The sequence below is a fragment of the Nilaparvata lugens genome, chromosome 2 (assembly GCF_014356525.2).
Source record: "Nilaparvata lugens isolate BPH chromosome 2, ASM1435652v1, whole genome shotgun sequence".
Lineage (NCBI taxonomy): Eukaryota > Metazoa > Arthropoda > Insecta > Hemiptera > Delphacidae > Nilaparvata > Nilaparvata lugens.
The window spans coordinates 70,509,699-70,526,601 of record NC_052505.1 but is presented as its reverse complement, the minus strand read 5'-3'; the positions used below and the strand labels follow the sequence as shown (position 1 = coordinate 70,526,601).

General features: G+C 34.6%; 1 protein-coding gene across 1 annotated transcript; it reads left to right on the top strand.

The window, feature by feature from the left end:
* Positions 1 to 1,176: 1,176 nt before the first annotated feature.
* Positions 1,177 to 16,825, top strand: LOC111048851 (tetratricopeptide repeat protein 5). Its single transcript, XM_022334831.2, is given in 10 exon segments — positions 1,177 to 1,645; positions 2,331 to 2,463; positions 4,307 to 4,530; positions 6,236 to 6,478; positions 7,349 to 7,402; positions 10,748 to 10,933; positions 11,824 to 11,999; positions 13,912 to 13,964; positions 13,967 to 14,055; positions 15,326 to 16,825. Coding segments are annotated over 10 exon segments (1,341 nt in total). The 5' UTR covers positions 1,177 to 1,582; the 3' UTR covers positions 15,446 to 16,825.
* The last annotated feature ends 78 nt before the right edge of the window (positions 16,826 to 16,903 follow it).

Here is a 16,903-nt window from a genome sequence, read left to right as displayed (position 1 = left end):
GCTATTGTTATCTGAAAAATAGTTTCCAATTAGGCCTAGCATAAATTAAATAAATATAGGCTAAGTGAATTATCATCAGAATAAAACTAAATAGCCAAAATAAGTCAAATCAATAAAATATGGTATGCTACTCTAGTTTTAAGTTTGATGTTTTTAATTAAAAACATTGAAAATATATAGTTGTCTTTCTTATTGTATTACTTTATGTGATACCCATGATTATAAAATAAAGTGATAAACAATGAAACAATGTTGACCAACCAATCTCATTGATTCACAGTGAAACTTGCTTATTGTTTAACTCTAAATGTATTAGGAAATACTGTACCTATGTAACTAAGTTAATGACCAACAACCTTGAAAAATAAACATTAATTGTCATCATGGATAAATAGCAACATAATATTTCAATAGGAAAATTCAAATCCTAAATAATGAAATACTTACCAACATATAAGTCAGTTTCTTTCTTGTTATAATAAAGATTTTTTTATTAGGTATGCTACATTATTGCTACTTCATTTTATAACTAATACCATAACCAACAGTAAAAACACAAATTAAAATTAAGTTATAGTGGTTTATAAAATAATAGTCATGTACATATTTTGCAAGTTTTCAAAACTCTGTTATCTGTTTCAAACAAGACTGACGACTGTTGATGAATTTATTCTAGGTTAACTATATTATTATAGTGAGGTCCACGTTATAATGGCAGTGGATAAAGGTAGAAGAATAGCGATGCCGATTCTCTGCATTAATTAATTATATTTCTACACTGTCATAAACATAATTGGCATCGTTGTGGACCTAGAAAAGGATAATACCACCGGCTTTGTCGAATGATAGACAAGGATAGCAAAACCAAAGTTGATCTAATAGTCATTATAACGTGGACCTCACTATAGAACCCTTCATATTTGTTTTGCGATAAATTTGTTTCATCACACATTTACACAGTCTCGCTAATAACGATCGATACTGTGAGTTCGATATATTTCCAATTCCACATACTTTCAATTCCACCAGCTGACAAGATATTTTGAGTTCCGCCGGCCTGCACGATATTCGGAGTTCCGCCTGTCAACATATTCGGAGTTCCATATATTTCCAATTCCGGCCAGCTGCAAGATATTTTGAGTTCCAGATATTCCCAATTCAGGCGACCCGTTTTGTGACAGAATTTTAATTTTTAAACGATAGGTTATGTTCTGTGAATTTATTGATATTGACATAAACATAGTATATCAGTTGAAAACAAGCAATAATTGCAGGTTTTGTAGCTTTTATTATTTTAAATGTTAGTGATTGAATATTATTCCAACTTTTTGAAGTTTAGTAGTGTTTTTATAGATGTCAAGAAAAAATAAAGATGAAAACCATGCACAGATGCTTTGAAACTTCGTAGGTGTTTGATCTACTTTGTTGAGAAATTGACTTTATTTGTTTTTTAATCTTGTATAGGCTATATGTATTGGTATCTCACAAGTTCTTGCTATAAATTTGGAGCTTTGGAACTGATAGAACTTAAGCAAACCTTTTATTCAGTTGTACCATATTAGTTACGGTACCTACTTCTATCATGGAAGAAAGAAATTCTTCTGATGAAACTGCAGTTGTAAACAACAAGATGGGAACACTTGAGGTAATTATGAAATACATTTTTGTGTTAGATTAATCTATTCCTAAAATCTATTAAAAGCAAATACTGAAGGAACTACGTGTAGCTCGGAGCCTAGCATTGTATTGTAGCTCTTCAGTCTTCATCTAAATAGTTTAAAATCAGCTTCTTTAGAAGTGAATAGCTCAGAGCTAAAACATCTCATAACAGTTGCTAACTAATTTACAATCAATTTATTATAACCCTAAAAAAACATTAACCTTATATTATGTAAACAGATTGTGTTTTACTAATGATTTGATTAAAATTCAACCAAAACTAAACTCTTTGTACAGCTCAAAGGGTCGTTTTCTTTGTAAATTTACTCTTAAGACAACGCTTCTATCAAATGTAAGTAATTTTACATTTATTCAATTGTTTTAAACGATAGAAACAACATTTTTAATTTTAAAAACTACCTTGCTACCTTAGTCAGCTAATTGAAATATTATAGAATTGTTAAACTATTTTGTTTAAGATCAAGTATCAACTTAATTTTTTCAGAAACAGTGCTTTAATAATGCGCAACATATGCTTCTTAGAAAACTATAAAATCTTTGTTGATACGTTCCTAAATTCTTCTTTTTTAGCTCTGTTTCTTCTCACAATGCTTATTCCAAATATAATTTTATTAATCGCGCTCATTTTACATTTGCTCATTCATTTTCAGGTTGCGGTTGACAAACTGTATTCCTACAACGATAACTATTTCGAGCATCATGCCCTTAGTGAAGCCAATTTGAAGAATAAGAGGATACAAGATCGTTTAGATGATGTATTGAAAACATTTGATGATTACAAAGGTAAAAACATGATTTCAGACTTTGTTGTGCAGAACATTTTCAGTTTCGTGCCTTATGGACCTTATGGTTCTCGTGAACCTTCCTTATGGATCTCGGACACCATGAGAAGTAGTCTATCATGACGCTTGCATGCATAGAGATAGATATGGACATGGTTGTAGAAAATTGACCCAGCCCATTTCAAGCTATTTCTCTCTTGATTCCTCCTTCTAAATCCATGACCGCTTTACTGCATAGATGGCGTCAAAAAAAGAATCAAGATGGCAGGTCAAACTATACTGTTCTTGTGCGCTTAAAAATATTTCTTCACTGAGTAGAATGGATTTCTCTCCAGCCAGATCTCAACTCTGTTTATAAAAGGCATACCCTGCAGGTTATTCACACTAACAGGCAGGTCGTCGTATAGGCGCAGTGCAAAGACAGGGTAGGAGACCTTCCTCTTGTTGGTTCTGCAGAGTGGTATGTCAATGTCAAATCTCCTTGTGATATGTGCATGAAGATCAGCTCTCTGGTGATACGACTGTCCTCTGTGTCCTCTATTAGATTTAGCAGGTAACCCGTGCTCCGTAAGGGTCTAATTTAAAACTTGACCTACTGAAATTTTAAAATAAACCTATAATCATCCTCAGTGAATCAAGAATCTTAATGCAAAATTTCATGTTAATTCAGTAGTTCAGACGTGATAATGTATCATTCGTGAATTTCATATCCCGTACGTGTATAAGCCAATTCTTTCATTTATTATATCATGGATATTTAACTTGGGCAGAGTCTATTTCTCTCAAACCAATGCTTGGCATCATCAAAAAGCTGCTGTGACCGCATGTTATCTTGACGATCAGCGTTATTATAACAAATTCAATGGTAATGCACCTTGGATGAAACTGTAGCTAGATATTTTAGGAACACAGGAATATAGTAGGAAACCCATTCATAAACTAGACGTTAAAGAAGATGGTTGTTCAGTTTGTCTTCTGTTATCGATTGCTTAAATTTTGTTTGCACCAGAAGAACTTGTTCAGTTAAATACTGTTGCTAATAGTTATTATTATTATCATCAGTTGTTTCAACTCATTCTCCTGCTTCGTGCACAATTTCCAATAGTATTATTATAAAGACATATTCATTTTTAATTATTGATTGTGGAGTTTCAAATGTTTTTTTGCACTTAAGGAAAATATGAAAGAGTAATGAGGTCAGTTCACAGTAACTTTTTATATGAATTGTGTAGGAAATACTTGAAGAGAGCTCCAGGTTTTTGAGGATCAGAGAATGGACTTTGGTCTTGTCAAAAGTGCATAAAAATGACTGAGTCGAGTAAAATAAAATTTCTCCCTTGAATTAATGTTAATGTTTAAATTAAGTTTTTAATTGTGTTTTTGTTTTGAAAAAATTGTATTGTATTATGGCAAATAAAGAATTTGATAAATTAGAATTTGACAAGGAATAATAATTTCCTAAAGGGTTTTTATTGCTACGGGGTTTTTATTTCAATTGCTACGTTTGACGGCAGCAGGTTATGATTAAATCTCTTCAGCTGGGGTATTTGTTGTTGAAATCCAGGATTGGTGAATTGGGTCTCTGACATAACTTCTCTTATGATTTCTAGGCAGCTGCAGCTGGGAGGGACGGTTTGTTTCGGTTTCTCCGAAACTCTGGAGTGGTCTGAGAAAAATATCTGGCCACGCCGAGTTTCGAACCCGTAGCCTCTGACTTTCAAAGCCAGCGTCCAAATCACTCGATTGCGGCCACTCCACAAATTCAGATTATAAATATCCAATAACATTGGAATACAGGATGACAAAGAATGTCTTTGTATTATATTTGTCTATTTGTGTTACAGCTGACGTAGTTGTTGTGGCCGAAAATCGAGCGAAATTCTGGTACCAGCTGGGTAGAGCTCACAATGTGTTGCCTTCTTACTCTGTTAATGCCGAAGAAGCACTTGCCAAGGCCGTCAAGCTCGACCCCAAACTCATCCCAGCTTGGAACCAACTTGGAGAATGCTATTGGAAAAAAGACAATTTCCAAGAAGCAAAAAATTGCTTCCAGGGAGCTTTATCTCAGGTCAGTAATATTGATAAGCACTGGTTGGTAGCACTGGGCTGCCCTGTTAGAAGCTCGAATTCATAGCTCCGTATTTCTATCAATTTGAAAGTGAAACCTAATGAAGTTAGAATTAATTATAGATTTATAGTGTACCTGCTGATGTTATACAAGTCGTCAACTCTTGAGTACAAACTGCTGAGATCTACTGAATAACACAAACCTTTCACACGAACTTGAAAGATCTCGGCCATTTCCAATTGCAAGTATTTAGTTGCGTTCAGTGCGAACAGTAAACAACCTACCGATTCTCTTTTGTCGTATGCTGACACGTGTACGGGAATTCAAGTCATAGTAGTTTTCCTAGATAATTCGCCGATTATCAGATAACAAGAGAAGATAATAACTTATCTCTGGCGCTACAAAACTCCCGTACTTCACAGTTGTTCAACTGTTCATTAAGTACTTCAATTCTCAAACCTGTTGCTTTCACGTGCAGTGCACTGTTATCTCTGATGCTTATTTCTATGTTTTTGTTTTCATTGGACATTGGACTATTTCGCTAATAATAAATGATAGCATTCCTCTACCTTTTAAAACTTTAAATAGTGAACCTGGTATTATTTTAAAAAGTATATAAATATAGAAAAACATATCGCTCGACTCTAAACCATTTTATAAAGTGGAAATACCTTGACAAAGACTGTGCAGCTGCCATGAAAACTGTTGGGACTAATAATCGTGTATTCGAGGTGCCTGGTGCACACAATCATAACATTAGTGATGCAGTGTGCTCTTCTACCCCGTTACGAGCCCCCGATGTTACTGGATTGGGTGAAAATGACAAATCAATCAACATCACCTCTCGATAATTCTGACCTTCATTTGGAATCTTTGACTGGCAAGCCTTCTTGTTTGGAAAGTGAGAATGTACATTTAAAAAATCAAATCCATGAATTGCAATATGAGCGTGTCGCTGCTCTTGACATATCTATTGAACTGGTCAACGTTCCAATAATACCAGAGAGGCAGCTTCACAAACAATCTCTTAGAAAACGCATACTATTTCGGTCGCTTCACAGACTCTGTTAAATTACTCGGTCTAGAGATAGATTCAATATTTTCATTCAAAAATTCATTCAAGATTCAAAAATTAAAAAATCGAGTAAGCAAAGGTTTATTTGTGCTAAGGAATATGTTAAAATTAGTTCCCTCCTCAGTTTTAAAATGGTATATTTTGCCTTCAAACATGAGACACATGCTGATTCACATAACTATAACACACAGGGAAAAATAGACTAGCCATACAACAACACAGCTAACAGCTTTATGAGAAGATGCCAACCTATTTGGGAGTGAAACTACAAAATAATCTACCTCTTGAATTGTGGACCTTGACTGACATAAATAAATTTAATATAATTATATATTCAAATATTGGAAATCTTTACAAGAAACACCAGGATTACAAAAGCTATATCTGTGTAACCGTATTTTTCTAAAATTAGCAACCAACTCTGTGCCAAACATTTTTTTGCTTCAAAATTTCTCTTCTCTCCTATTTCTCATATTTTGCAGAGATGTTCATAATTATTATTCTGCTAGTTTACAAAATCAATTCTTGAACTACAATGGAATAGTTGAAACTGGTTAATGTTAAGGCTATTGTTTTCATAATGAGACTTGACGCATGTGATGTAGCCTAATTAGTACACTTTCATTTCAGAGTGAGAACAAAGTATCTCTCCGAAATCTGTCGATCCTTGCAAGGCAAGATTTGGCAGAAAGTTTCAAAGAAAAGGTGAAAAAGGTGGAAGAGGGCGTGGCTCTCGCTCGCCAAGCAGTGCAACTCGACACCAATGATGGTGTTTCCTGGTCAATACTTGGCAATGCATATTTGGTGCAGTTCTTCACAATGCAGCAAAACGCGCAGTCTTTGAAGCTTGCTAAGTCTGCATATGCTCAAGCCGTAAGTATGTCTTACAAATTCATTACTTCATTCTTATTAGCATTTTAAGTATAAGTTTATTATACAGTTTGAATAATAGTCTAGTAATAGTAATATTTATAATATCCGTGTTATCGAATAGACATGTTGTTTTTCGATCACGGCTGATATATAACAGTCGTGAGGCTCATTGACAGCTTGAATTATACAGAGATAGTTGAAAATTATGAAAACACCTTAATATTTCAGAATAATTTCTCACAAAATGTTTGATTGGGGATCCTATTTTGATGAAAAACTACTTTTCTTTGGCTTTGAAATTTAGATCCGCCATTTTGTCATATTCAACTCTGTATATTTAGACGAGTGAAACTTCCGTCAGGGACTCTCCACCAATAAATATTAATATACTATTAATGTATGAATATTAATATTTTCAAGTCCAGTTTAGAAAACAGTAATAGTAAAAATTTCATCAGTTGGCTACTGATTATTTATTTTTCTGATTTCTATCTGAATTTTTGGCTCTTTAATTATTCATGGATAACGATTGGTTAGAAAATCAAAAGTAGCATCATGGAATAAAAATACAGCAAAAAAGTTTGATGCTGTGCTGACTACTGAGGACGGAGTCTTGAGCCGTTGATAGTGCTGCTTTTGGCAATCTGCAGTACTAATTGAACTAGAGCTTGCAAAATGTATGTGTTCAAACGGCGAGAATTTAGAGCCTAAGAACTTGAATTAACAGAATTACGTGGACGAACTAACAGTGAGAACCGTCTATCCTATGAGATATCTACAAAATCGTATCCTTTTTGTATAGTAGCATTCATCAGCTTGTTTGTAAAAACTCTTTTCTCTCAGACGATAATACTTCTCTCTTTTCCACAGGAAAAGGATCCAGTTGCGAAGAATAGTCCTGACTTACACTACAATAAAGCCATTGTAAGTTGTTTCAACTGTGTACTGTAGACATTAGAACACTAAATTCTGTGAACATTACCTTTGATTTAATGTAGGTAGCAGTAGTGTAGGCAAGATTGTGCTGTGGGGAGGGATATAAGAGGGTCATAAAATCGCTATCCAGTAGCCAAGTAGCTAAATGATGTCACTCAATTCAAAAGAGTTTTTAAACTTCTATAACATCATCCATAACTTTCTCATATGTATCAAGGGGAGGAGTCAAATTTCTTAGTTTTTACCTTGATAATTTTAGTTAGACGTAGTTTCAAAAAACTCTTTACCTCCAAAGTAGTTGGAACAAACTCAAGTGTTGTTTATAATTGAGAATGTATCGTTATTGTTATTTTTGAAGGGATGGATTCAAGGATCCAAAGGTTAAAAGAACCCCACACGTCAACCAAAGATTATTGTGTTCCCAAGTAGTATGTTAGGCAAACCAATACCTGTGTCCTTTACAAGAACCAGGAGTTTTTCCCTATGCTAACATCCTATTCATCACCTGGTTGCTTATCGCAATCCAGTGTAATATGCTTGGCAGTCTCTTCAGATTGATTGGTCCTCGTGACCTACGTGAGTTCCACTCCTGGCCTTCTTTGAAGATCCTTTCGCTGAGGAAGGGGTCGCCAAGTTGCCTGTAGGGCGCCTGGCTACCCTTGACACAGCCTCTTGAACCACATTTGTGCATGGAGTTACACCCATATCTGGTCTCTTGGGTTTTTCGTTTTGCCCCTCCAAAACTTTACAGGGTCAAAGGCCTCACCTCTCCCAATAAGTTTTGCCTGAGTGGCCGCCCTTCTTTGAGAAGTGGTGAGGTCTGGTCTCTCCACCCACAAACTCGTGACCTACCTACGTGAGTTCCACTCCTGGCCTTTTTGTAGGTCCTTCCGCTGAGGTAGGGGACGCCAAACTGCCTCTAGGGCGCCCGGCCACCCTCGACTCAGCCTTTAGACCGACATTATTTTGTGTCTGGAGTTTCACCCATCTCTGGTCTCTTGGGTTTTTCTTTTTGCCCCTCTGAAACTCTGCAGGGTCAAAAGCCTCACCTCTCCCAAGAAGTTTTGCCAGAATGGCCGCCCTTCTTTGAGCAATGGTGAGTTTTGGTCTCCACCCACAAACTCGTGACCTACGTGAGTTCCACTCCTTGCCTTTTTGTAGGTCCTTCCGCTGAAGGAGGGGTCGCCAATTTACCTCTAGGGCACCTGGCCACCCTCGACTCAGCCTCTTGACCTACATTTGTGTCTGGAGATTCACCAATCTCTGATATTTTGGGTTTTTCTTTTCGCCCCTCCGAAACTTTTCAGGGTCAAAAGCCTCAACTCTCCCAAGAAGTTTTGCGTTAATGGCTGTCCTTGTTTGAACAGAGGTCTGAGAAGCTCGTCCTTCCTCTCCAGTTGGGATGAGGTTGAGCTCACATCATACATGTAGTGATCAGTAGAAACCTTCTCAATATTGATAGCCTCTACATAAGAGTGCAACGGAATTCCCTGTGCTCCTGAAGCACCCATTTCAGATTAAGTAACCTGCCCTGATGGGGCAGATCCCGTGGGTTTGAAGGCAAGGCAACTTCTGGAGTTGCCTTTGGGTTTGGTTTGTTCATGTGGTTCCCACGAACAGCTAGGGAAGTGGAATCAACCCAGACCGAGAGCACCGCATGTCCAGGCAAAGATAACTAATACAGGAGGGCGCCTTGTATCCTGCAGGCACCGTTAAAGACACCATATAAAAGTACCACCCATCAGCACGGTCCACATAACACCTTGGGTTGGCCTAAGAAGAAGTAAGAATATGGCCAAGGAAGGCCGACAGATAGAAAAATAAATAAAGAATGGCACAAAGCTAAGTCAATGGAAAAAGTGCCATTATAGAAATGAAAAGTTCCAAAGCATATTAAGAAGGGTTTAGGAAGAAGGGCTTTGGAAAGGGGGTCCCTTTTAGTCACCTCCTACGACAAGCAGGGATACTGTGGGTGTATTCTGGTTTCCAACAAATTCTTGAGTACGATGTTTGACTCAAAGCTCCCCCAACCCACAGAGTGCGATATGATTTAATGTAGGTAGCACTAGTGTAGCCAAGATTGTGCAGTGGGGAGGGATATAAGTGGGTCATAAAATCGCTGTGCAGTTGCCAAATAGCTAAATGATGTCACTTAATTTAAAAGAGTTTTCAAACTTCTATAAGATCATCCATAATTTTCTCATATTTATCGAGGGGAGGAGTCAAATTTCTTAGTTTTCACCTTGATAATTTTAATTAGACGCAGTTTCAAATAACTCTTCACCTCCAAAGTAGAAAATTAAGTGTTTTATATAATGGATAATGTATCAAAGTATTGACACATTCACTCTATAAAATACTAGTTCATTTTGTTAAAGTGCTTGAAATTATCCAATTTGACGAAGAATTCTCTCACATATCGTCATTGACATAATTATATCTATACTCTGTCCAAACAGGCATGAGCTCTGAAGGATTAGGCCGGCCCACCTACTACTCACACACACAAGCGCAGTCTCCTTTTGTGTGTGAGAGTAAAGGGACGGTCTGCCTACCTGTATACTACCATAGAGAAATAATAGCATAAGGAGATATCCCATGGTATAGGGCTTTTATTTCGCAACTTTTACTGTTATCTCAAACCGATAGTCCACGTAGTTCTTTCCCATAAAGCTGTGTGACGCTGGTAGTCTCTCATATTATGCCGTTCATGCACTCTCACCTGACCAAAACAGTTAAAATCGACAGTAATCGGCTTGAGATAACAGTAAAAGTTGCGACATAAAAGCCCAATACCATGGGATATCTACTTACGCTATTGGTTCTCTATGATACTACGTAGTATACATAGTATATCAATGGCGCAGGTAGGCCGGGCATGTGTGCCTGCGCGTGGGGGAGCGAAGGTCGGCTTAATCTTTCAGGGCTCATGGCAGTTTGGACAGACTACAGGTGAACAACTATAAAACTCTTTGAAATTCAAATATCAAAATTAATTGAGGAAGTAAACTCAAATTAACAACTGGAAGAACAACTTATAACTTTAGGAAAGTGAAGACCTTTTTTAACCTTTTTTAGAGCATTGTCATTTTATGAAAATTCGGGAGAGAAGTAACTCAAGGTTAATCTTATTACACCTCTCCCAATCATTTTGATAATCATTATTAACAAATGATAAGTGATACCGGTATATATTGGAATAGAAAATAAGGAATATGATCGATTATATAAATCAGCTATAGTAATCGTGATCATTTCTTTGTACAGTGTTTTAAATTTATTATTTATACAGTGTAATGATTAATTTCAAATCGAAATAACTCTGATTTTAAGGCTTACAAGTATGAAGAAAAATATGAGGAGGCCCTTGTTGGTTTCACAAGAGCCAAGGACCTCGATCCCACATGGGATGCTCCGCATACAAAACAGCAACAGCTGCTCAGGTTTCTGGACAACATACTGGAGATGACTAGAACCAAGGGAAAACTGAAAGCCAAGAGATTGAACTTCTTACTTCAGGTAATAGAATGTTCCATAGCATGGAGAACTTCCTACTCTTTCTTGAGACTTCAAAATAGGATTTTTAACGATAATAAAAAATAAAAACACACATATGTTGTCAAATTCTACGGTTTTATTTGGTACAGGACCATGGTTTCGTGACCACACTAGTCACATTTCCAAGCTGACTGTTTGCTTGAAAATCAAGTCAGCTTGAAAATATGACCTGTGTGGTGACGAAACCATGGTCCTGTACCAAATAAATTTGTAGAATTTGACGATATATGTGTGTTTTTATTTCATTATGGAACGGTTCTACAAAATTGACAGTGACTCAGTCGAATTTTTAATGAACATGAAAAATAATTCTGATTGCAATGGGTGGTACCGGATTGGTGGTGGTTAATGGAAGAACAATGAACTGAACATGGAATGATCAACACGGAAACTTCACTTTTTGGAAACTGGGATAGACATACTTGACTTATAGATGATGCGACATTTTATCAATGAATAATAATTTAATTTCGCATTTCTAACGTCTTGAACACTCTCGTACGAGTAATTATGGTACAACGTTTTCAAATTATTATTTTCTTAACAAAACAACACTTGTATTTGGGGTTTTAATTAAACGTTATTCTCAATAGCAATGATAAGAATCAGGTACATTCATAGAAATGTTATGTCTAGTTTATCAATACTGTACAAATTTAACTATTACTCAACACCGTGCTTTCATAGAAAACACTTCTAGAGATTGGTGACCATTTATTTCAACCTACCGTCTGTAGATATTGTAATTCTGTAGTGGTGTTATTAGATAACGATTAGAAAGACTACTCATTTCTGTATTTTCAATGGCACTGGTGGCTTATTGTAATGTAACTTTCTTGTATTTATTCCAGAGTATTGACAATAAACATTTAGGACCATTTGCTGACGGATCTTTCAAAACCAACAATGGAAAGACATGTCGACTCGAGCATGTAAACCTCAACGATTTGAATTCTGGTCTCAATGCAGAGAAAGTTATTCTTGGAAAAGTCATATGCAGTGTACATGATGATGATAGTGTACCTTTGTGAGTATAACCTTCGTACTAGAATATGATTTAAGAAATTTATATTTTGCTTATGTTCAATCTGTTATAACTGCCGGAATTTTAGCCTATGGAGGAGCGTATAAATCAATTTTGAATCCTTTAGTCATCACTCAAAAAACGCATAATAAAAACAGCTCTTAGTAAACCCATTCGCACTCCGACTAATGAAATATACGATGAGTTTAATGTCCGTCACATTCGACAATTGTATGTCAAAAGCTTACTCCTTTTCATTCGTGCAAACAGTGATAATATGTTTAAAAAAATAAATCACAATCACGCAACACGCTCAGCAAATTCCATTGGCATTGAAATTCCGAGACTTATTAAAACTCACTCAACAACTATATTGCACAAATTTTATACAGAAATATTCCTTCCACCCTTCGTAATGCTCATAACTGTTCACCTTATGCCTATAAAAACACATGAAAATATGGTTGAGGGAGATGGTAGGGAAAACAAAGAAACCATAATCCATTATAATTACCAATAATTTATTATCAACTAAAGATCTTGTAATCTGCACTTACCTGACTGCACGTGTAAATATACATTTACTTCAATATTGTCTTAGCCTTGGTATATAGAGTGAGCCCAAAACCAACATCATCAATTTTTTTATTAAAAGTTGTAGTTACCAAAAATTATTTATCTACAATTTATTTCTTCTCCATTATTACTATTTTTTGTACTTTTGATTATTTTTTATTCGATATAAGGTGTTATAATGTGTTCAAGTATAGTAATAAATTGCTTATAGCTTCTACTCTTCCATTGACGGGTTCTTCATTGGGTTGATAAATGCTATCGAAGTGTATTATCCTCTCAGTAAATGTTAATAATTATCAAATTCATTATTATCAATTCAAGAATGACTTATTCTTCTCAAACTACAAAACACTTATTCTCTCACTGAAGAACAGTCTCGTCTCCACAAACAGGCTTAAGCCTTCGTGGATGAGATGCATGTTTTTTCATATTTTGTCATTTTGGTTTCATAAGGATTATGCATACATTGTACTATACGTATTATGAGCAAGTGTGATTGACTAGAACATATTAGTGTACATGTTAATTCATTAAAAATTGAACTAATTATTGTGAAATATATTCAACTGTGTATTTATTTAATGCAATGAAATGAATTTGAATTTGAATATTCTCAGTACTTTACGGGAATGAAACACATCAGTATGATATGATAGAACTATCTATAAAATAAAGCTAGACGAATATTATTAATCAATGTATGAAGATTTTTAAAATTCTGTACAAATAGGCGTTCTCCATTTCTGCTCCATCTCCAATTTATACAAGCATTCCAAATTTCTGTTGCGCCATATTCTAAAACAAGTCATGTATTCATCCACTTTTAAAATAAAAACCAAATAGATTTTTTTATATAAAAAAAAATGGTTGATGTAAAAGCCTAGAATAGATTTCGATGAATAGTTGAAAAGCGGGAATTTCTGAATTGTAATGCATTTAAGTATCTGTAGAGCTTCCATTTTTGAATCCCTAATAGATAAGGGAAATTGATATTCTTTTGTATATAATATAGTTTTCCCAATCTAGTTCATCTATATATGTTATCATTGGATATTATGCCACCTTTAAAAATGCTTGGGCTGATTCTGATGATAATTGATAATTTCATTTATTCATTATTCAATCGTCCTATATAATTCCTTCGATTGTTCTTTTTAATTTGTTAATTATAGTTGTAAACATGTCAATCAAAATTTTCAACATTATAAAAATATTTTTCAAATTGATTTTTGAAATTAGATGTTACTTTTATGTTGATTATGAGTCGTGCTGCTTTTATTTATTGATGGCGAGATGGGTTCTAAATACTTGAATAATTCGAAGTCTTTCCCATTTTCAGTACATTCTGTATAATAGACAAACAGCAGACTGTGATACCTGTCATGTTATACAACTATCAGAAGGCAAAGGAGTGATAATTGGTGATTCTGTCGCAATACCTGAACCATTTCTTAAATGTTTTGAATTCAACTTCAATAGCAAGGTGAGTTGAAATTTCATTGATGCTAAAAAAACTTCTGAAATAGATTACTAGTCATTTTTTAGTGTTGAAAAATTGGATGTTCTAGCTATTTTACAGTGTTGGAAAATTGGATGTTGTAAAAAAGATTCAGTGAAAAAAGTGTAATATTTTCACTGTTGAAAATGGATGTAAAGATCCGAAAGCTCTCGACACGTGGGTACAAGTTTCAATAAGTATTATTCAAAGAATTGACTGTGGTGTCGTCAAAATATTTCAAAAACGGGTTATTTTAGGTTGTAACATCTCAAGAGGTGGCAGCGCATACCTTCCTAGATATTATAAGGAGTAGATTAGTCTAGTTGTCATTTTTGCATATTTAAGCATTCTCAGTGCAGTTGTGCATTTCTGCATTTGTGTTGTTTCTTTGGAAACTTTTGATCTGTGAGGTCGACTACATGTGGCTCATGTTTTGCATTTCAATATTTTTGTTTTTCACTATTTTTGGTTCATATTAATGAGAGAAGACTTCACCTCAGGTCTCCATTTTTTTATGTTTTACTTGATACTTTTTACAGAAATGTGTTTTAATATCACAAATCACCGCGTATTATGCCAAGTACCACCAATATAGCATTGATATTTCTTATTGTTCAATTGGACAAAATACCTACCTCAACCATTAAAATCACTATGATTAATCACGAGACCTTCAATATTGACAAATATCAAGGAAAGATATGGTTGATATTCTTAATCCACGATCTTCAATATTAACAAAAATAGAAGTTTTGAGAAGAAAGATGAGTCATCGCCGCGTGCAGAATGTGATGAAAACGAGCCGCGAGTAATGTAGGGTTAATTTCAATCAAATTAATAATTTTCAACTGTATTACTCATTATCACTTGTCAAAGAAATGAGAGGACGAATATTTCCATTGGAAATTCGAATTCATTTCTAATAAATAAATATCGAGAAATCTGGCTTGCTCAGGTCTGGTTTAAGAGTTTTCAGGTAGTGCCTGGTTTATTTCTGTTTGCCCTGTATTTGTGTAGTTCTCTCCAATCTTATTTATTCAATGATACACAAACCATAATTCATTAAAATGATTGGGAAAGGACCAACAGGCACAGGCCAAAACTGATCCTTCCCCGAATTTCGATTCATACACAAGTCCAAAAAGTAGGCTATGTTTCATTCACTTTTGAATTTGAGTCAAATTGAATTATTTTGTGCTTATATTATTTGTTTGACTGATATATTTTTTTAATAAGTTTGTTTTCTCAAAAACAGGTGTACAAATTCAATAGCATACGAGTGAACAGTCCTCTAGTTATGGTGGTGAATGGCAAAACGTTGAATAAGGACTACATGGCGTCTGTCCAGTTCTCGACATTCACACTGCATCAGTGACGCCGTCGCCGTCACACCGCATCTAACAACTGCTTCACCTGCTATGCGATTAACTATTTACTAATTTATTGCGTTCTAGCAATGCTAATCAGGTAATCCATCAAGACTGAATTTGTAAGTTTTTAAAAATCGATATTTTATATTTTGTAGAAAACGCCAGGTTGTCTTAAAACATCTTTACTAGGGTCTGTGCCTAGTTTTTGGCATTTTTAAAATGAGGTATTACTTTGGAAAGACAAGTTTACATCACTCTCCACATTTTTAGTAAATGGAAATAGAAAATTGAAGGCGTTACTCATAAAATTCTTAGGTAGTGTTGACTTTCAATGTATCACTTGTGTTATTATCTACTTGATGATGAGTTTCCGTTGCAAAATTTTTGAAACACTGGATTTTGTACTTGAGTGCACATGTTTTAATTCCTTTTATCAAATTGAGCAATATCTTGAACATTCTCTCGTGGAGAATCGAAAGAAGAACAAAATAGTTTCTTGAGGTATTTTCATCTTTCACCTGAAAAATAACGGATGTTTGTAGACGAAGCTTCAATTATTAAAATTTATGCTGAAATACTCATACTAGTATTTTCAGTGCATTCCGGGACTATTTTATTACAATCTGTTGCTTAAAAAATTGTTTGGTTCGGTGTATGATTATTATTGGAGTTTGAAAATCTTTTAAACATAAGAATAATACGTATACAAGAAATTAGAAGTAACTTATTTCTATTAACTCCCAATGTATGTAACTAACATAACACGAATGATCATTCCACTACATCAATTAGTACTTAATGTTGAATTAAATCTTAGTTTCTGTCATGAAATAATGTAGAAGTAGTGGCTCAGTTTATTAATCTATCTGAGTCATCTTCTACTCTTTATTCGTTGTGAGTGGTACATTTCCAATTCCCCCATTAACTTTCACCCATTATTTGGCTCGCCATATTACATGTGTTGGTTTATTCTAATTTGAAAAATGCATTCCATAAGATTCACTCATTTCATCTAATTCTACTTGACCTATTTAACAATATCCAATTCACTCCAAGATAAATATGTATTGAAGATAAATAGATCAGGGAATAAATATAATCTTGTCCATCAAATCAACATTTTTCATCTAAAAAATTATTTGAAGAAAAAATTATATCAACCTGTATCCGATAACTACGATATTACTATCAATCTTACCTACTAATATCTGAAAGTACTGTCAATGTATTCAATTTAAATCAATGAATTTACGTCTGAGTTACTCAACTAAAATCAAAATTATAAACTTAATCGTAATTAATTGTACGGTACTATAATAATAATTATTGTGATATAAATTAATGAATATGCTTTATATTTTTCGAATTAAATATGTTTAGATGAATGTAAGCTGTTTCTTTATCTGGTCTCCCATATCGATCTAGGTTGAAAATCAATGTTAAAATTAGTCTCAGCTTTCTCA